At 36.8% G+C, this 22,329-nt stretch overlaps 3 protein-coding genes and 1 non-coding gene across 8 annotated transcripts in view; all 4 read left to right on the top strand.

Annotated features, from left to right (window-relative positions):
* Positions 1–1,498: 1,498 nt before the first annotated feature.
* On the top strand, positions 1,499–13,575 carry LOC107659860 (sodium/potassium-transporting ATPase subunit alpha-2-like). The gene is made up of 20 exons (XM_016448955.1): positions 1,499–1,596; positions 2,503–2,637; positions 2,779–2,896; positions 3,034–3,302; positions 3,848–4,046; positions 4,522–4,631; positions 5,078–5,212; positions 5,327–5,406; positions 6,682–6,791; positions 6,863–7,038; positions 7,128–7,264; positions 7,424–7,574; positions 9,819–9,987; positions 10,130–10,284; positions 10,450–10,573; positions 11,046–11,191; positions 12,210–12,340; positions 12,440–12,533; positions 12,634–12,725; positions 13,304–13,575. The coding sequence occupies exons 1-19, from the start codon at positions 1,567–1,569 to the stop codon at positions 12,685–12,687; spliced, it is 2,523 nt and encodes an 840-aa protein (XP_016304441.1). The 5' UTR covers positions 1,499–1,566; the 3' UTR covers positions 12,688–12,725; positions 13,304–13,575.
* Positions 13,576–14,365: 790 nt separating this feature from the next.
* LOC107660397 (succinate dehydrogenase cytochrome b560 subunit, mitochondrial-like) lies at positions 14,366–17,243 on the top strand. Its single transcript, XM_016449685.1, has 6 exons — positions 14,366–14,445; positions 15,228–15,287; positions 15,379–15,480; positions 15,617–15,678; positions 16,053–16,216; positions 16,966–17,243. The coding sequence occupies exons 1-6, from the start codon at positions 14,429–14,431 to the stop codon at positions 17,068–17,070; spliced, it is 510 nt and encodes a 169-aa protein (XP_016305171.1). The 5' UTR covers positions 14,366–14,428; the 3' UTR covers positions 17,071–17,243.
* A 1,886-nt stretch (positions 17,244–19,129) lies between these two features.
* On the top strand, positions 19,130–19,203 carry trnar-ucu (transfer RNA arginine (anticodon UCU)). Its single transcript has one exon. It is a non-coding gene; the product is annotated as a tRNA-Arg (tRNA).
* A 2,899-nt stretch (positions 19,204–22,102) lies between these two features.
* Positions 22,103–22,329, top strand: part of LOC107659832 (cell adhesion molecule 3-like) — a 61,539-nt gene continuing 61,312 nt past the window's right edge. For all 5 annotated transcript variants that reach the window (XM_016448934.1, XM_016448916.1, XM_016448926.1 and 2 more), the window contains exon 1: positions 22,103–22,323. The gene's annotated coding sequence lies outside the window, so the exon portion shown is untranslated. The remainder of the gene's footprint in view (positions 22,324–22,329) is intronic.

Raw genomic sequence — 22,329 nt, 5'->3', positions numbered from 1 at the left:
GAACTTCACCACACCAGAGTGGGTGAAGTTCTGTAAGCAGCTGTTCGGAGGATTCTCCATCCTGCTCTGGATCGGTGCCATCCTCTGCTTTTTTGCCTACAGTATTCAGGCGGCCACTGAGGATGAGCCTGTCAATGACAATGTGAGTGCACTAACTATCCGGCCAATGAGAATGAGAGGGCTTATTAAGCAGCCAATAAGACTGTAAGTGAGAGCTGCGGCCTGTTCCAGACACACTGACTTGTGGTGCTCATGTAAGATCTGTCTAGAGTCTAAATGTTATTTGAGCTTATTGTAGGTGTGCTGTAGTGTAGCATTGTGCATTTAAATAAAATTACATTGAAACTATTTTTCATCTAGCTGTGAAAGGAATTAATATTTAAAAATACCACCTGCTTATTGAGCAAATCTAAAACAAGTTTTAAGATGTTGAAAAAGTTTGAAATGCTGTTAACACAAATCAGTCATTCAAACAATTATTAATAAAAATGTAAATAATATAATTCATAGTAAAGCTACCCATATGTCTGTAATATTTAAGCAATTCCTTTTTACAAATCTCTAGTTTCCTATTTAAAAATTCCACTTACTCATTGCTCAAATCCGAAACAACCGTCATTATAAGGAGATGCTGGTATCACAAATGAGTCATTAATTCACTATAATTCATAAAAGTAGTAGGCCTGAAAGTACTCATATGTCTCTAATATTTAACATACCTGTGCAAGTACAAATCTCTAAGTTTTCTAAAATCCATATTTAAGCCGATTAAAAGAGGAAATCACAAAAATGAAGAGTTAAATTGGTTTCACTCCACCAGAGGGGAATTAAAACCTGCTGCACACGTTGTTGGCGACTGAGGTGGATACATTGCTTTTAGCTCTGCTGTCCCACATCCAGTATGATGAATGAGTCCCAGTCTGTGGACTGAGCTCCCAGCTGCTTGTGGGACAGTTTAGGGTCAGTGATAAATGAAAATGTGAAGTTAAGGATCATTTAACTGTGTTTGCTCTTTTACACCATGATTTTTGTGCATTACCCATTCTAAACTGTTTAGTTTAAGACTTATGGCAGTATGTGTATCTTTAAAATGGGCTTACTATGCTGTTCTTTTGCAATGTTAATGCCTATTTTTCATGCAAATGTGGTTAAAATATGGCAGCTTTTGTGGTGGCTGGTGGGCTTATATCTTTATATTGAAATTCCACGAGAAACCTTTGCAATGATTTAGATGGCAACAGCTTTTGCATACTGGTCACAAAAGTTTACAGGTGCATTTCAGCGTAAAGACTCGAAAGAAATGAAAGAATAATTAAATAAACTGCATGATGTCAGTAGCTTTGCATAAGGTTGTCTATTTGTTGTTTTTCATAGTATATTTACAGATGAAAAAAGAGTGGTGGAGTCTTAGCTTAAACCTTATTGACTTGTATTGACTTATTGACCCTTGACTTGTGTTTCCCTCTCTCTGGTTTACTGCAGCTGTATCTGGGTGTGGTTCTATCTGCTGTGGTCATCATAACCGGCTGCTTCTCATATTATCAAGAAGCCAAAAGCTCCCGGATCATGGACTCGTTCAAAAACATGGTGCCTCAGGTTAGTGTGATAACAGCAGTGGATTGCTTTGGATAAAAGTGTTTGCTAAATGAATAAATGTAAATGATACCAAATCCCAAACGGAAACCATTATGAGCAATATTTTATATGATTTACATAAATCCATGTAAATCCCTTTTAACATTTAAAAGCACAATGTATGATTTATATAAATGTATGTAAATCCTTCTTAACTTATGAAAGAAAACACATGTCATCCCGCCACCCCCCTCTCTCAGAATTAGCTTTGTTGGCATGCTGGTTACAATATTGCAACAGTTTATATGGTACAGAAATAGACAATACAGAGAATAAATATGGTGAAATAAAGTAAAGAAATAAAGAGCAATATAAAAGACAGGGACTAGGTAAAGGCAAAGATGAAAATGTATTTGTTATTCTTATTTTTACCTCACTTTTGCTAAATTACTTTATTAAGTATAATTAAATTATATCAAATTAAATTAATGTTGTCATTTTAAAGTAACTTTACAATTAAATACAGTATAAATGCTAAAATAAAAGAAAGCACAATAAATTGAATTTTAAATTAAATTAAAAATTAATTAAAATTATAAATACATTTTAAATTAAATTATAAAAGGTCATTTTAAAGTTACTTTAAATACATAAATACATGGTTGCATAAAAGAAAGCGTAATTAATCGACTAAAATTATTTTAAAAAAATCTTTATGGTTGAATAACCAAAAATGGCCCCATGGTAAATTGATATATCATCTATAAATATTCACACTCATACAGATATATGTGAATGTGTTTCTTTCATAGAGTAGGTTGCATATTACAAACTCTGTTCTGACATGCTCACTGTTTTAGGCCTCTTCCCAAATAACTTTTCTTCATCATGTTTGAGGAACTTTGGAATGGACTTTATTTCTTTCAGCAAGCTCTGGTGATTCGTGAGAGAGAGAAACTTCAGATCAATGCAGAAGAGGTGGTTAAGGGAGACCTGGTGGAGATCAAGGGTGGAGACAGAATCCTAGCAGACCTTTGGATCATCTCCTCCAGCGGCTACAAGGTAGAGAGAGTGCAAGTGATGTAGATAGATATTAAGAGGAAGATCTCAGATCTGAGATCAGCTTTGTTTATCAACCTATAGTTTTAGTAAGAAGCCTGAGAGAACATCCTCTCTTCTGTACCTCCTGTCTGTCTTACTCAGGTGGATAAATCATCTCTCACCAGAGAGTCAGAACCTCAGACCTGTTCTCCAGAGTTTACTCATGAAAACCCTCTGGAGACCAGAAACATCAGCTTCTTCTCCACCAACTGTGTTGAAGGTCAGTCCTTCATTCATTACTTTATTCATTCATACATAATAATGAGTGTGTTCAATTGTTAATTTGTTCATTCATTCAAACGATCAGTTATTTGTTCTTTAGCACATTAATTCATTCATTCCTTTTTGTATGTGCAGGTACAGCCCATGGCATTGTGATCGCTACAGGTGATCGTACAGTGATGGGCCGCATTGCGACTTTGGCGTCTGGTCTGGAAGTGGGTCAGACGCCCATCAACATGGAGATCGAGCACTTCATTCACATCATCACAGGTGTGGTCATTTTCCTGGGTGTGTCCTTCTTCATCCTGTCACTCATTCTGGGCTACTCCTGGTTGGAGGCCGTCGTCTTCCTCATTGGTATTATTGTTGCCAATGTTCCTGAGGGCCTGTTGGCTACTGTCACGGTGAGACATCTCACAAACACATATTGTGACATTCATATGCACTACGATTCGAATTAGTACGTTTTTTCAGCAAGGGTGTGTTAAATTGATCAAAAGTCACAGTAAAGATATTTTTAATGTTACGAAAGATTTATTTTAAAATAAATATTGTTCTTTAGAACCTTCTAGTCATAAAAGAATCCTAGAAAAAATGTGGAGAAATGGCTGCTGAAAAATCTAGCTTTGCCATCACAGAAATACAGCAAAATATATTTGAATAGAAAACAGTTATATTTCGTATTGTATCAAATGAAAGCAGCCTCACAAAAGACTTCTTTCAGAAACATTAAACAATCTTACCAACCCCAAGCTTTTGAACAGTAGTACACACAGACACAGAAGTTTTTTTTCCTCATTCTTTTATTCTTTTTATTTTTTTAATCCTTCTCTCTTTGTAAGGCTCCCTCTGCCATAGATTTTTACAGACCCACAAAAACACTTTTCAAAAAGCAGAAAGACCATGACACATTGTTGTCTCTCCTTTAACTCTATTCAATCTCTCTCAGGTGTGTTTGACTCTGACTGCTAAGCGCATGGCTCGCAAAAACTGTCTGGTGAAGAATCTAGAAGCTGTGGAGACTCTGGGTTCCACCTCCACCATCTGCTCAGATAAAACTGGAACCTTAACTCAGAACCGGATGACTGTCGCTCACATGTGGTTTGACAACCAGGTCCATGAGGCCGACACCACCGAGGACCAATCAGGTTAGAATGCTTTGAGGTCCACAGTAGTAGACACATAGGTTTAATCAGTAAATAGTGTCTTGATTTTCAGTCTCTTTTTCACACAGATCTATTGCAAATACGATCTGACTGCTTGTGTCAGAACCCACAGCATATTCTGTTTCAGTTCATTTTTTTTTGATGAAAGCATGCCTGGTTAGGACACAATTTAAGCTTCCAGTGTTAATTAGAGTTGCTGATCACAATTACGGTGGCCATTGTGTCCTTGAGCAAGGCACTTTACCCATAATCCTCTAAGGACACTTTCCTGGTAATTAGCATATGTTAGGTCGCTTTAGATGAAAAGCATTTGCTAAATGGGCAATATGATATCTTTGAACATTTACAAGGATAATTCTCCTCTTGATCTGTTCATACATCTGTATATCTGTTTGAGCACATTTAACCAAATCTCTTCTTTTCCTATGTCACTCTGTGTGTGTGTGTGTGTGTGTAGGCTGTTGCTTTGATAAAAGCTCTCCTACATGGTTCTCTCTGTCTCAAGTGGCAGGACTTTGTAACCGTGCTGTCTTCAAACCTGGACAAGCGAACATTCCTGTGCGCAAGGTAATACATCACATACACAACCATTCAAAAGTTTGGAGCCAACAAGATTTTAAATTATTTTTAAAGAAATTAATACTTTTATTCAGCAAGTATGCATTGATTTTTATTAATCAAAAACACTGGGAAAAAAATAACGCTCCTCACTGTCAACATTGATACTAATGAGAAATCTTTCTTGAACACCAAATCAGCATTTTAGAATTATTTTTGAAGTAATAGCAGCTGAAACTTCATCATTGACATCACAAGAATAAATTACTTTTTAAAATTTCCATTTTTATAGAAAACTTATTTTAAGAGACTTCAAGACTTCAAAAACATAAAAAATGTTACCGACCTCGAAATTTCAAACAGCAATGTACACTGATATTAATTATAATTAAGATGAGGGATGGTGCTCTATTGTTGTTTGATTTGTGACGTTGTGAGTTTCTGTGTGTTTGTAGAGGGACACAGCAGGTGATGCATCAGAGTCTGCTCTGTTGAAATGTGTCGAGCTCTCGTCCGGCTGTGTTCAGACTCTCAGAGACAACAACCGAAAAGTGGCAGAAATCCCATTCAACTCAACTAACAAATACCAGGTGCACCTACAAGAAACTCATAGCCGAAGCTGTAAAGATTTTAAACAAACAAATGATGTCGATGTCATACAGATATCGATTAAGATATAAATAATCCCCATCTCTCTCTCTTAGCTGTCTATTCACGAGATAGAAGACAGTCCCACTGGACACCTGCTGGTGATGAAAGGAGCCCCAGAGAGGATTCTGGACAGGTAATCAATACCAGAGCTTGATACATGAAATCCATATATAGAACAGAAATAACTTGAATCAATAGCTGTGATTAATGATGAGACGTCATACTTTTTATTGATTAATAAGAGCTTTAACTATTCATCATAATTCAATAATTGTGATTAATATATGTGATTATTGCAGTATTGTTATTGTGAACTAAAAATCTATTAAAGTGCCCCTATTATGGATTTTTGAAAATTACCTTTCATGCAGTGTGTAACACAGCTCTAAGTAAATGAAAACATCCTGCAAAGTTTTAAATCTGAAAGTGCACCATGTATAAAGTTATTATCTCTCAAAAGAAAGAGTCGACTCGGAGTCACCGAAATTAGTCGTTTTTAAAACGAATCTTTAGCCGTTTCATGTTGACGTCATCATGAAACATTAGCATATTTATGCCCACCCACTTGTTGCGTGCGCAGACGCGGGAAAACTTGATGGGCGTTCCATTTCTCACATGTGCTGCACGCAGTAGACCAATCACAACAGACTGGGTCATCGGACCAATCACCGCAGATTAGCATCACGCAAAGGAGGAGTTTGGAAAAATGAATCGTTGAACGAATCGTTTGGGAGTCGTTGAGCAAATAAGGTAAAAATAAATACATATTATAAGACAATGAAAATGTTTTTTGACCTTGCATGCATGTCAACCTGTTGTTGTGGACTCCCAAAACAAAAACATGAACTTTCCTAACCCATAATAGGGGCACTTTAAAAGGAATTGAAATAAAATAAGTATAAAATAATACTTACATTTATCAAATTAAATAAAAATAAATATTAGATGAAAACTTGAGCTTAAAAAATTTAATGAAATTAGAAATGTTGCCCTTTCAACTAACTGAATTAAAATACATTTAAGTTAAAAATGATTAAAATTACTAAAAATAAAATAAAAATAGATTAACATTAAATAGAAATATTAAAAATAAAAATGACAAAAACACATAACAAAATTACTATAACTTAAACTAAAACTAAAATGAAAACCAACTAAATAGAAGCTCATTCAAAATATTAATAAATACTAATAGTATAAAAAAAATTATACAAAATTGGCAATAAGCAAACATGATTTAATAACTGTGATTATTTAGGATACATCATAATTCCTATTTCTGATTACTAGCTGTAATTATTGTTGATCCGTCAAAATTTAATCGCTGTGATTTATATCTGTGATGATTATTGACAGCCATTTTCATCTTTAATCAATAACTGTGATTATTGGGTGATTGGTAATGTAGGTGCAGTACCATAATGATCAACGGTGAGGAAATGCCAATGGACGAGGACTGGAAGGACGCATTTCAGGGAGCGTACATGGAGCTGGGCGGACTGGGCGAGAGGGTTCTGGGTGAGTTCTTACTTCCCTCTTTTCCTCTTTATTTCCTTCCTTCTTTAATTCTCTACCTCTCTCTCTTTCAGGGTTCTGCCACCTGTTCCTCTCTCCCTCACAGTTTCCAAGGGGGTTTGAGTTTGACTGTGATGATGTGAATTTCCCAGTCAACCAGCTTTGTTTCCTGGGCTTAATCTCCATGATCGATCCGCCTCAAGCCGCAGTGCCAGATGCTGTAGGAAAATGCCGCTCCGCTGGCATTAAGGTATCCATTTATAGGTTCCCTCCATCCATTTATCTACAGTTCAGCATTTTATGTCCAATGTCAATGGTGACCACAATCCATATTTACAGGTTATCATGGTAACGGGTGACCATCCTATAACTGCCAAGGCCATTGCTAAAGGCGTGGGCATTATCTCTGAGGGCAACGAGACAGTGGAGGATATCGCTGAAAGACTTAATATACCTCTCAGCCAAGTCAATCCACGGTCTGTGTGTGTGAATCGGTCTCTTTTGAGTGTTTGCTTGAGAGTCTGGGTGCATGTGTGTGTGTAAACTAAATCTATTTGAATGGGTTTTTATCTGCTTTTATTGCTTCTTCACAGATAATGGAATTGGGCACTGTTCTGTGTGTGTGTGCGTTTCAGAGACGCTAAGGCCTGTGTGATTCATGGTTCAGACTTGAAGGACATGAGCTCCGAGTATCTGGATGATATTCTGAGGAACCACACAGAGATCGTGTTTGCTCGCACTTCACCTCAACAAAAACTCATCATCGTGGAGGGCTGCCAGAGGCAGGTGTGTGTGTGTTTGTGAATATTAAAATATCACACACCTAGATGTCTTACACATGACAAATTCCACTGAATGCAAGCTAGACTGGAATATCAGACCTTTGGAAGTTTTATGTTTACATTCATTTTAGCAGGTGTTTCTTAAAGGGTATGTCATTTTTTGTTAATTTTGTTGGAAAAAATGCAAAACCGTGATTTTAGGAATGCACGATAGTATCGGAACTTTATCGGAATCGGTCGACAAAAGCTTAAAATGTAAACATCGGCATCTGCCGATTAAAAAAAAAAAATGCTGATATGCTTTGCCGATAAGACTAATAGCTCACATGTGCTGTGGGTGTGCTAGCGATAAGATCACATCAGCAATGTGGTTATTCTTGAAACAAACTTTTGCCTGAATGATGATTAGTTTCACTGTTTTGGATCACCAAATTTAAAGGTGGGGTATGTATTTTTTCAAAAACGCTTTAGAAAATTGAGTCTAAAAAAACAAACTTTTATCCATTCAGCAGTAAGGGTCGTATCTACTCATGATGCCGAGAAGAGAGCGCTCAGTGCACAGGACGGACATTAGCCGAGACGAGCGATGACAGAAAGATAGAGATGGCGGATAAATATCGGATCAGCTTTCCAGCGCTTGAGAGAACTCAAGGAGCGGAAGGCCTGCGATTGGACGCCGAGGTTGCTTTGTTTCTTCTCGGTAGGTGAGTAACACCTTGTCTACACCGGACGCGACAGTTGTCGCGACGCGCCGCAACAGCTAAAGTCTGTCTACACTGGACGCGACAAAGCGACCGTTGAAATTAGAAATTTGTCAGACCCAATCAACCATAACGACACGCCCCGTTTTTATAGCATCAAATTACTAGCTAAAATCAAACCTGTCATAAAAACGAACAATTGAACATATATCAGCGTGATAACATTTACCTTAAATGACCAAAAATCTTTCGGAAAATTGTATTGGAAGTGTAATTTATTTTTTTATTTTGACTCAAGTCCCATTCGTTTACATAGAGATGGCGGGGTTTATGACCTGCACTGCAGCCAGCCACCAGGGGGCGATCAAAGAGACCGCAGCTTCACTTTTCAGGACGTGTGAGGCACACCTGGTCCAGAACGAATTGTTGCCTGAGTTACGTACGTATGTGTGGGGCGGAGCTATCAAAATAGGGGCAAGACCCTTTTGGGGTAGGGGCGTGTTTGTTTTGGTGATTTGAAATATCAACACTGGCTTCCAGAAATCACTTTCCCCACCTTTAAATTTGAGATAGTACATACAGAATGCGTCAGCCTCCCACAGGTCCTAATGCCCGTCCGGTAAGGCGTTTTATTTACTTAGGGGGAACTGTTGGCCTACTTGTAATAAAACGAAAGTAAAATACACAAATCACATTAAGATACTTGTGTTTCTGAATAAATAAAGCAGTTATTGATGTCATAAAATCACAATAAAAATTCATAAAATATATCGGCAAAAAGTATTTGAAAAATATCAGGTATCGGCAAAAATCTAATATTGTGCATCCCTAATTTGTTTATTTTACAATGGGAAGTGGCCAGTAACAGGGTTTAAACAACATTTAAAAAAAGGAAATTAATACTTTTATTCAGCAAGGATGCATTAAGTTGATCAAAATTGACAGTAAAGGCATTTTTAATGTCACAACAGTTTTCTATTTCAGTTGCTGTATTTTAAACTCTATTCATCAAAGAATCATGGAAAAAATGGATCACGTTTTCCACAAAAATATTAAGCAGCACAGCTGTTTTCAGCCTGAATAATAATAAGAAATGTTTCTTGAGCTCTAAATCATCATATTAGAATGATTTCTGAAGGATCATGTGACACTGAAGACTGGAGTAATGATGCTGAAAATTCTGCTTTGTCATCACAGGAATAAATGACATCTTAAAATGGAAACATTAAAATAGAAAGCAGTTATTTTAAATTATAATAATATTGCACAGTATGAAAGTTTTTTTTACTGTATTTTTGACTAAATAAATGCATCATTGGTAAGCATAAGAGACTTCTTTCAAAAACATGAAAAATCTTACCAACCAAAAAATTCTAAACAATAGTATATACTTAATGTCTTTATTCAGGCTGCCTGACAGACTTTCTGACTCTTGACTTTGATTTTCTGAGTGGTCTTTAATTCTGAATGCTTGAAAACTCTTTCTCTGATTCTGACTGGCTGACTGGTCTTTGACTCTGATTCTGATTGGCTGGCTCTGGCTGCAGGGTGCCATAGTGGCAGTGACAGGTGATGGGGTGAATGACTCCCCTGCTCTGAAGAAGGCTGACATTGGCGTTGCCATGGGAATTGCTGGCTCAGACGTCTCCAAGCAAGCTGCTGACATGATCCTGCTGGACGACAACTTTGCCTCAATTGTTACGGGGGTGGAAGAGGGTAAGACACAGAAGGAATTTTAAGTATCAGGACTAAAGAAATGAAGCATTACAAATTTTCCTTGCTTTCTCTCTTTCAAATTTCTAAATGTATTGGTCTGCAGTATATAATATTCAATAAAATAATATACTTTGCGTTTTAGGTCGTCTGATCTTTGATAACCTGAAGAAGTCAATTGCGTACACACTGACCAGTAACATCCCAGAGATCACACCTTTCCTGCTCTTCATCATCGCCAGTGTGCCGCTGCCTCTGGGCACCGTCACTATCCTCTGCATCGACCTTGGCACTGACATGGTGTGTTATACACACTCACACTTGTGCACATTCAGTCTTACTTCCAATTCCTTTCAAGTGTGATACTACCCTCGGGCACCAGACCATTTCACACACACAAACACACACACACACACACACACACATGAGCATCTTTGTCATCACTGTCATCATTCTCTCTCTCAGGTTCCTGCGATCTCTCTAGCATACGAGTCGGCAGAGAGTGACATTATGAAGCGTCAGCCCCGAAACCCCAAAACTGACAAGCTGGTGAATGAGAGGCTCATCAGCATGGCTTATGGACAGATCGGTCAGCCTCAAGTGCACTTGCACACAGATATCAGCGAACGCACACACATGCCCTTTATAGCTTATAATTCTTGTAAACTTTGTGGTCCGTGAATAATTACTTTGTGCAAACAAATGAACATCAGAGGCATCATGCACTTATTTTCTAATGGGTCACTAGGTCCACTTGTTGCCCTAGGCAAGAGAAGACATGATAAAAAGGGGAAAAAACTGTTTTTAACTACTTATTACTTTGTTTTATATGTGTAATACAGGATAGTGTTGCGTAAGTACAAGCACATTTTTATTCTCAATAATCATGGAACTTATTTTACGAAGAATCAAATAGATTTCAAGTGTCAATAAAAAAACACTTTAGAAATCTGAGGGGGGTGAATAGGCCTTGTGCTTCTGATTTATATTGTGAATAAAATAGCTTTTCATGCTCTGCAGGGATAAAAGCAATTACACGTATTTGTGTTTTTTGTGTGTAGGTATGATCCAGGCGCTGGGAGGATTCTTCACCTATTTTGTGATCATGGCTGAGAACGGCTTTCTGCCTCAAACGCTGCTGGGAATTCGACTGGATTGGGACGATCGTGCAGTTAATGACCTGGAGGACGCCTATGGACAGCAATGGGTAAACACACACACACACACGTCTGGTTTGCTATCCTTGTGGGGACTCTCCATAGGGGTAATGGTTTTTCTACTGTACAGACCGTATATTCTATTGCCCTACACCAACCCTACACCTAAACCTACCCCTTACAGGAAACTTTCTGCATTTTTAGATTTTCAAAAAATTTCATTCTGTATGATTTATAAGCTTTTGTACCCATGGGGACCACAATTTAGGTCCCCACCGTGACACGAGTCCCCATGAGTCTGTTTGTATTCAGGTTTAAGTCCCCACCAGAATAGAAAAACAGGTACACACACACACACACACACATTAATTTCTTTAATGTTTTAAAAAATACAGTAAACACAGTAATTTTGTAAAGTATTATTCCAATTTAAAAGAACTGTTTTCTTTTTTTTTTAAGTATATTTTAATATGTAATTTATTCCTGTGATGCAAAGCTGAATTGTCAGACTCCAGTCTTCAGTGTCACATGATTCTTCAGAAATCATTCTAGTATGCTGATTTGCTTCTCAAGAAACATTTCTTATGTCGTGCTGCTTAATATTTTTGTGGAAACTGTGATACTTTTTTTCCTGGAATCAGCATTCTTTGATGAATAGAAAAAAAAGAACAGCATTTATTTGAATATATTTTTTGTAATTTTTTCTTTCAAAAAATACTGGTGAATCATTTAAAAAAAACAATTACTCAAATAGGTTTATATGATTAATTGTAATTAGTCATGGAATTAATTTTGATAAATTTGTACAAAATAAAATAGATTTACACAGTGAACTCCAAAATTATGTGTCGACATAAAGGAAATATATATTTTTTGCATATTCTTACCAAAATGCTTTTTTTATTTGTAACCCATAGTTTTTAACATTTAACGGGCTTAAACTGCAAATTATTAGACTGTTTATTATTATTATTTATTAACAACAATTACAGGACATATGTGCAGAGAGAAACACTATTTTTAAAATGTTTGTATTTCATTGTATTTATTTAAATATGTATGTTTCAGACTTACGAGCAGCGAAAGATCATTGAGTTCACCTGTCACACCTCGTTCTTCGCCAGCATTGTTGTGGTGCAGTGGGCTGACCTCATCATCTGCAAGACACGCAGGAACTCCGTCTTCCAAAAGGGCATGAAGTCAGTATGTGTGTGTGTGTGTATTTGTGAGCGTATTCAGGAGTGTGATATTTGCATACATCTCTGTTAAAGGCTGTTCTCTAACCTGTGCACTTACAGTAATAGGATTCTCATTTTCGGACTGTTTACTGAGACGGCTCTTCCTGTCCTACTGCCCCGGTATGGACATTGCCCTGAGGATGTACCCACTCAAGTAAGGGACACACACACACTTCTGCACCTTAGAAGAGCTTATGTTCTCTGCTCCTCCTGGCCTCACCTTTTCCTTTCTCATTTTCTTATTCCTTTTACAGAATTATGTGGTGGTTCTGTGCTATCCCGTACAGTTTACTAATCTTTGTGTATGATGAAATCCGTAAATTAATCCTATGCAGGAATCCAGGAGGTGAGCACAGATGTCTGCATTTCTGAACAGTGTTCTTTTAAAAGAATTGAGATACTGTCTATAGTTTCATAGTTTATTCTATATTCATATCTTCAAGTAGTTTTTATTTTTTAGTAGTTTATCATTTTAATTTTAGTTATATATATATATATATATATATGCGTTATTTTAGTACATCAAGCTAAACTAAATTAAAATTTTAAATATTTCCTTGGCAACTGGCTGAAAGAATATGTTTATATTCTTATTCTATGTACTTAGGTTTTAACAAAATGTATTTTTATGGTTTTCATTTTAGTTTTATTTAACTATACTGTTTTAATGTTTTCTGTAAGTATACTAGGCAAATAAAAACTCCTTTATGAATAACACCTTGGTACTCAAACTGATGCATATTACATTTATATGGTGCAGCTAAAGTTTTCCAATATTGTTATTAAAATTCAAGGTTCAAGAAACAATACAGTAATATTACAGAGAATCTGTAGAGCCTAGTAATTTAATCCATGTGAATAGAGCTTTATTCTGCATATATTTTTAATTTAGTTAATTAATTTAGCTCTGTCTTTCATTTGCAGGCTGGGTGGAAAAAGAAACCTACTATTAACAGGAATATGCAATCTCTGTTCATAACTGCTGGTGCGTGTGTCTGTTTGTAAAAGATATCAAAGTCTGCTTTATTGTCAATTGAAGAAAGGTAATGAGACAAATGAAGAATCAGACAATCATGTGACATTTATCATGTAAGAATGAATGTGTGTCTGTGAGTGAGTGTGTACGTGCACTGGGCATAATCTGTTTACATGATGTATCCTGAATATCATTATCCTCAATAAGCTGATGATTTAATAGCCAGAATAGGTTTAGGTTTCAGGATCATTAAATTTCTACTGAATTGATTTTGCTATGAATTTATAACTTTTAGGCTGGATATAATCTTTCTTTTAGAGTTAATTCACTTGTGTGTGAAATGTAGTAGTAGTACATACATGATTCAAATATTTATTTGCAATTGGTGTTTATATACTGTGCAAATATATGAAAAGCTTTTTGTTGGTAGGCCTACTAGTTTAATGCAAAACTATTACAGTTGTGTTGTAATATTACTACACAGATATGTAACAATGGATCATTTTTCTCAATAAATCAGATATTTAATATTAGTCTGGTAAGTAAACTAAAAAATTTACTAGCCAATGGCAATTCTATTGCCAAGGTGTCCATAGGGGGTTGTTGGGGATTATTGTATAATATTTACAATAATATATTGAATTTGATAGGTGTCTCTCACATTGTCCCACAGCAACATTAAAATAGTGTAGATTGGTGTTTTATAATAATATTTTTTTCTATTTAGTAAAAATATAATTTAATTCATTTAACATATTTAACATTGGGGGCATCCACGTTATTTGACATATTTGAACATATTTGAAACGCAATAGTTACTTTCCCTGGTAATTAGTTAATTTTAATAATGATGTAACTCAGTTACTAACTCAGTTAGTATTTGTGAGAAGTAACTAGTAACTATAACTAGTTACTTTTTTAAAGTAACATGCCCAACACTGCTGACTACAGTGTTATTATAATGACCTCACATATCGTATGTACTGACCTTACCAAAATGGCGGCGGCTTGTGAACTCTTTTGTGACATAGCGCATCCGGCTGCGTCGCGTCCGAACACTCAAGCTCAAAAACATGGCGTTGCTTCTAAGGTCAGTACGAACATGTAATTTTTAAAATGTGACAGTTTTGCTTTTTCTTTTGTATGAGGTGAAATTAATCGTTGTGACATTCTTTTTTAGCTGGCAGATTGATAGTCGTAAACTTGAGGGTTTGCTGATGTTGTTAACGTATTGTATATGTTACAAGTGCACTTTGATTTCCTATAATCTTTATAGTCATGTATATGCTTTATGTTTTTATTCTCAGTCCGTTTATTTTTCTTTCAACATCAGGTTACTTTAAAAATAATAATAGTAATAATTTATTCTGCTGTGTTTGTTCATACCGTCTGTAAGGTTCTTGCCACCAGAATCTTCTGTACATCAAATCAGTTGTGATAATTAAATAACAACTCTTGAGTAGTATGTTGTGTGTCACTTTATTTGTAATGTCCATATGTCCGAGCTCGTCTCTGGAGTCCTGTCATATGCACTGACTTCCATTAGCAGATTGCTGAGATTTTTAGGATTAACTATAGAAAACGTTACTTATGTCCTGTTATGTGATTTATATAAACAAGCAAGCAGTGAACCTTCATATGCCAGGTCTGTGCTGTTGTTGTGTTTAAAGTGTGCAAGGCCATATTACCAAAAGGTCCTGTACACTACTAACGTTATCTGACAAGTTAAAGGCCAGAGTTGGGATATTTCTAATGTACAGAATACCTAGGTGTCCCTGGTGCACAGTTTTAGCTGTATGGAAATGTGCGTTTATACTTAAATGTGTCAGTTTTATACTTGCCTGAAAAATATGTGGTTTCTCTGTGTTCAAGGACGGTGGCCCGGCAGGGTCTGTGTTTGTCACGGTCACAGTTTGGTGTACTCTACAGACAGTGAGTCTTTTTGTGTTTTCCTAACATATTTTCAAATGAAGAATTCATGTTAATGTATAAAGCTCCTTCTGTTCGTTCATTTTTTTTTCAGTGCGGTTCCTATGGGAACTACTGCAAACGAGGAAATGAGCAAGTTTTGGGCAAAAAACACACGACTCAACCGACCTGTCTCACCACATATAAGCATCTACAAGTGAGTGTTAACACATCTGCTTCTTGGAGTGTTATGTGAGAGGATGTTGGTTTTAAAAGAAATGTGATGAGTTTTGAATGGAATGTAACTAAACTGTCCAAAAAATGCATTGAATGAATGGCTTTGGTGTTTTCAGGTGGTCTATCCCCATGATGATGTCCATCTCACACAGAGGAACAGGCGTAGCACTAAGTTCAGGTAGCTAACATATATTCTTGACTTTCAATAATGTGTTTAAAGGATGTCAGAACAATAAATATAATGATAAATATATTAGCATCCACATCTAAGCATGATAGCATTCTGTTTATCCTGTTGTTTGCAGCTTTAAATGCTCAAGCACTTTAAAGTCAGGTGGATTCTGATTGGCTGTCAGTGTTTTTATCGTTCATCAGCTGGAAAAAAAGATTCTGAAAGTGATTCCAACTATGTCTTTCCACTGTGTTGTTATTGTTATAGCTGTGATGTGGACTAAAACTTTATAGTTATATCACTATAGTTATCGTCTGGTGTTCCTGACTACATGGTTGCATATTAATTATAAATAATGATGTTGATATTTCTGGTCTCAGGAATCTCTGCGTTTGCACTTGCTGCGTTGGTGTTACCTGAGAGTTACCCATATTACCTTGATTTAATTCACTCCATGACTTTTGGGCCCCAGTTTCTTGCTTTCAGCAAATTTGCTCTGGCTTTCCCAGTGGCTTACCACACGTTCAACGGCATCCGGCATCTGGTACACACATATATAAATAATAGATGAAGTATATTCAGACTCTTTCCTGCTGTGATAATGACTCATGACAGTGTAACAAGTTGTATGTTACCAAATATGAATCAAAATGTAAAATTAAGACTTACGGTTCACAAGTTTTGGGGTCAGTGAGAGTTTTTTAAGGAATTAATACTTTTATTAAGCAAGGATGCATTAAATTAATAAAAAGACATTTATAATGTTAATGAGATTTTGTTTTTGCTAATAAATGCTGTCCTTTTGAATTTTCTGTGAATTTACTGAATGATCATGGTTTCCATTTAAGTATCACAACTGTTTTAACATCGCTAATAATAAGAAAATAACCTGAAAATTCAGCTTTTCATTACAGGAATAAATGACATTTAAAAAAATATATTGAAACAGAAAACAGTTATTTTATATTATAATAATAATATTTCATAATATTACTGTTTTTATTCCATTTTTGATACAATAAATGGAGTCTTGTTGAGACTTCTTTCAAAGACATAAATCGTAGCAACCCCAAACTTCTGAACGGTAGTGTATGTTACTTTTTTTTTTCCATGTCTGTTCACTGCTTTTCTCATCTGCCAAAATAATGAATTAGCAATTAGTCTGTTCTCTGCAAATACAAATATTCAATCGATTTATTATTCAGCATGTCATGTAATTCATTTCCTTTTTTTATAAGCCCTAATATAATGACCATAAATCAATTCATATCTCTCTTTGTCTCTTTCTTTCAGGCATGGGATCTTGGGAAGGGTTTTAAGATTCCTGAAGTCTATCGTTCTGGCTACATTGTCGTTGCTCTGACTGTTCTCACATCGATCGGTCTTGCTACTATGTAAATCCATAGACATGAGAGGACTGAGTGAGACGCACAAATGAAGAAGACTTGGAGAAAGTGGTGTTCTTTTGTTTATGTGTCTTAGAAGTGGTCTATAAGGACCAAATTCATTAATATAATAAAAAAATAAAATAAAAAATATATATCAACCCAAAAAATATCCTCAGTGATTTTTTTATGTTAAATGCCTTGCACATTGCTAAACTGAAAAAAAGGGGCATAGCACTTAACTTGGCATTTAAAATGAACTTTACATATGGAAATATGAGGAGTGGCCTGAGCATTTGCCTTGTTTTGTTGTGTCACTGCAGTAGTTCCAAAAATGTTGACTTGTGCTTGATTTCACTTCAGTTTAAGAAAAATCACTTTGGGTAGCAAAGGCCCTTCACCAATTAAACCTCTAGACTCGGTACAATATGTGACAAATGTAGTTGTGTGATTTCCTCCCAGCATGACTCAGTTATGAAGAGGTGAAGATCATAGTATGACTCACATAATGTTTTTCTCCATTCAATTTCCTGTTGCATTTGCATCTATAATGATACTTTTTTAAGACAATGCATATAAAACATCTATATCTGTTGCCTTCATGTGTCATCATGATGGTACCGGTGATGTTTCGTAGTAACCGCTAATAAGAGAGCGTGATTAGAATCTTGTTAGTATTTTAAATAAACCCAAATCTGGCTGCACAGGTTAAATTATTCTCCTTGAATCTTGTTCACCTGAATGGTAATGTCAAGGATTGCTGTGGGCTTTTTTCATTTAAATGGTAATGTCGTAAAATGGATTGGAATACAGACTACATGCAATCACTACACTGAATGTTTATTGAAAAACTCCATCCTGGAATTCTCCATCTCTCATCACTTCCCTTCCTCTTCACTAAAAAGGAACGAGTAACTATTTTTGTTTTGTTATTGCCATAGGTTTTAACAGTTTAAAAAATATGCATCCTCACTCTCTCCTTGTATATATTTTATGGGGGGAAAAAACGCAGTTCATCTCTTTTTCCTTGCAGCTTATATATATGGTCATGAATTACTGTACATTACAGAATTTCTTATTTCTGTTGTTACCTTTATCTCCACGAGGCTGTATGGCACTATTCTCTGCAAAGTGTCTTTGTAATAATATTTATTGTGAAAAGTGCTGTACAAATTGAATTGAAAATATTTATCTTCAAATTTTACATTCAACAGTACTCTAATATTGAAGATAATTAATTGTTAATTTAATACAAAGTAAGTAGTTTCCTATTTTCCATTTTTGACAGAATACAAACAAATTATTTAACGCCTTTATAATATCATGTTTACTGTTTTCACTCTAAATGGGTCTTTATGCACAAAATAGCTGCCTTTATATTTGATTAGTATATGGTTATTTTCAGGAGCTTGAAAACCCATGATCTAAAATGACGGGTACACTCTAAAAAATGCTGGGTTAAATTAAACCCAGTGCTGGGTAAAATAGGGACAAACCCAGCAATTGGGTTGTTTCCCAACCGCTGGGTCAAAACAACCCAATTGCTGGGTTTGTCCCTATTTTACCCAGCACTGGGTTGAATTTAACCCAACATTTTTTAGAGTGTAGGTTACTTCATCTTATAACATGCTAATTTTACAACAAACAAATAATTAATCAACAAAACGACGCTTTTCAGATAACGTTAATGTTATTTATTTCTCTGACGGATTTTGTTTGTTTTGACCAGAATACCGTTGGCAGATGATTATTAAGAGTAAGCCTCGCGAAATAATTACCGTATGTTTGAACTATGGTAGTCATTTAAATAATATAGAGGATTTGTAGAGTTTCTGAGACTGCTAGATGACTGTCGTTTTCAAAAAGTGGTCAAAATAAAGCATGATTATTTCTCTTTCGGATGCTGAGGGCGGCTGTCCGCCATTGCAGCACGACGTCAGACGAGAGAGGCGCGTGCGCCCCCTAGCGACACGTGACGCACTTACAGCACGCGCAGGGTACTGGTCCTGATGCTGCAGGATGCGGTACTGATGCAGAATATGAGCTCGCTTTACGCTGTATCATACGGCTCAGTCTCTGTGGCGCAATGGAATAGCGCGCTGGACTTCTAATCCAGAGGCTCCGGGTTCGAGTCCCGGCAGAGATGAGTAGGTAATGACGCCATCGCGGGATGATGGCTTTTTTTGATGCTTAAATAGGTCTTATGATGCTCATCCGTCACAGAGGATGCGATGTATATTACATTTTTGTGAATGAATCCACTCTTGTGCATGCCTAGCAATAAACCATTCGTTATGAGAACAATAATAAAACGTTAATTTATTATACTTTAAAAAACGGTTTGCAACCGTTACGGTATGCAACGGTTTGGTAACTTGCAATAGTATTTAGTTTTTATCCTACACTTCTAATTCGGTAAAAATAGCAGTTTTTCTTTGAAGAGATGCAGCATATTATGTAGAGGATGCAATGTACAGTATAATACCTTTTTTGTGAATGAACCCTTGAACACTTTTGGTTTGATAAGTATTATTACAATGTTGTTTCCACTGATTAATTAAAAAGAAAGTCACAGCTTTATGAAGGGAAAAAAATGCAACGGTTTGGTAACTTGCAATACACAGTATGCTTGATTTTTAAGTTTTTATCCCACATTTCGAAAACAGTAAAAATTGCCATTTTTCTTTTTAATGCATTCTTGTCCCCTTTGCCCTCTCAAATCAGTTCAGCTGTAATATACTTGACTATGGCCTTGCCAATAAAGTCTCTCTGACGTAAAGAGAATGATCCTGAATTGCACTTGGGAGAGAGAGAAAGGTGGAGAAAGAGTGAGAGCCTGCCAGAGAGATGGAGAGAGACATCAGTGTCCTATTGATTTCCCAGCGAATGGTGTGATTGGCTCTTCGCTGTCATTATGCAATAGAGATCGAGAGGAATCTCACCTCTGCACTGCCTGATCAAACTCTACAGGAAATCCTCTTCCAGGAAACCCTCCTTCATCCTGTCATGCATTTATCTGAATTGAAAGTGTGAATGTTCACTAGAGAGTTTCTCAGTCATTCATTTATCCACTTTGAGTTCATTTTCATCCTCTCATCTACCCACATGAGGCAATTTCACCAGAATCATTCCGCTTTGAAATTCTATCTACAATTTTGCCATTCATATGTGATCCTGGCTTGTTCATCTAGGCTACCTCTTTTTCTTTCCTCTCCACAGGCAATCTGAGTAAGTGAGAGGGATAGAGAGAGAGAGATGAGGGCTCATTTTAATGCAGTATTTGATTTTAGATGTTCAGCAAGTCATTAAACTGATAATTGAGACGTTCCGTTCATATTACCCCTCTCTTCCTGGGCCGGGCGGTTGGTTTCTACGCTTCTACGAAAAAGAATTGCGCAGGTCACGGACGAGCTCGCTCGACCGCGTGGACTGTCACAGCTCTGCGGAGAATGACGTCAGCGTCTCTATAAAGTGATGAAATGGGCATGGGCTCTGTTTCCAAACACTCTGTACACTGGACCGCACTTCGCAGACTGAAATAGGCTACAGTTGCCTGAATATTTTCTCAACCCGATAGGCTGAACTATTTCGGTGTGGAATGATGTAACCGAGCGCTTTCTGGGAACACCGGAGCGCTCGCAGTACAGTGTCCCGACCGGTAGCTGTAACTACGGTCTCATCCGTATCAGTGATAAAGACAAGCTGGGGTGATAACACTCCAAACATACTGTATCTTTTTATTTACCGCATAAAGAGATGAATTTTCCACTGTCTAATCTGTGTCATTGTTTATTTACTCCGTGAAATTAATAAAAGCCGACAGACTGTAGGCTGCTGCTGACATTAAACACAAGTGTGTAGTGATTTGGGCCGGAAGTGTCCCGCCCCGAGGCTCCGGTTGGCTGCTCGAGCCACCGCCACGGTGACCGAGTCGCTGCGCTCTCGGGGTATCTGCCTCTTGTGCAGTCCTCCATGTTTAACCCCGTGCGTCCCCCACACCACACAGAGAGTAATCCGCGTGCAGAACTAATCCTTAAATCCTCTCGCGAGTCGCAACGCCCTCACCTCCCTCCCTCCCTCCTCCTCTCGCGGGCCTCCCGAGCAGCCGGCGGGGTCTCCAGAGCCCGGCTCGCGCGGGGACTCTGTTCACGAGACCACACCTCGCCGCCACCAGCCCATATAAAGGGGGAACCTCACGAAAACATGGTCCTGCTGCTCACATTTGAAGTAAAGAATACATATTTTCAGAACCGTGAAGATTTATTGTGACATTATTTTCATGACAACTACGTCTTTGAAAAAAATAAACATTTATCTCAAAGACTGATTCCAGACGTTTTGTAAATCACATAGATATTCATGAATGATTTTCTTTACTGTATACCTAAATGTTATTTAATTCCGTGTAAATTATTAGAAGAGGCCTATATTTTCTTGTTTCATCCATCCATCCAGTATTCACACTTGTAGAAATTGCACATTTTAACGTGTTTTCTAAACATTAGGTAGGCCAAATTAACGAATTAAACGTATTGTTTGCACATTTACTCAACTAGAAATTAATTTCTCTTGCATTTTGAAGTTGAACTCCAAAAATACTAATAAAAATTAATTTGTAACCACAAAACAATTTTGCACTAGTCTTAATAATTATTATTCATAAATAAATTATAATTATTATTAATACATATAATAGCCTAGACAATTATGTTATTTAGCATATTTGTTTTAGTCTGTTTATTGAAAAACATTAAACAAACAAATAAATAAATAAACGGATATTATAATAAATATAAATGTTATCATAAATGTTATACGTTTCATGAGATTCCTCTAAAAACAGACTAGGCCACAAACTTTACGCACTTCTAACATAAACATAAACAACAACAACAACAACAATAATAATAATAATAATAATAATAATCTCTCTCAGGCAGTATGGTCTAGCCCTGTTATCCAAATGGTACGGCCAAATCGTATTAAAATCCCCACCCCGCTCGCCTGCTCCCTCCCTCCATCCCTCCCTCCCTCCCTCACTGCCTCCCTCCTTTTCTCCGTGCTTTCAGACAGACTGTTTTGCTGCAGTGAACGGTAGCCGTGGAGAGAGGAAAAGGCAAGAAAAACAAGAAGACAGCGGAGGGCGGAACGAGAACCAAGACAGACAGATCCATTGGGACTTTAGCGTGAGCGCCAGCAGGCATAGACGGGTCCAACACTCCAGAACCGACGGAGCCGAAGGGCATCACGAGGAGCGCTTATAACGGTGAGT

Source organism: Sinocyclocheilus anshuiensis, unplaced genomic scaffold, assembly GCF_001515605.1.
Source record: "Sinocyclocheilus anshuiensis isolate Anshui unplaced genomic scaffold, SAMN03320099.WGS_v1.1 scaffold850, whole genome shotgun sequence".
NCBI lineage: Eukaryota > Metazoa > Chordata > Actinopteri > Cypriniformes > Cyprinidae > Sinocyclocheilus > Sinocyclocheilus anshuiensis.
The sequence above is the reverse complement of the archived record's forward strand: the minus strand, read 5'-3'. Positions and strand labels throughout refer to the sequence as shown.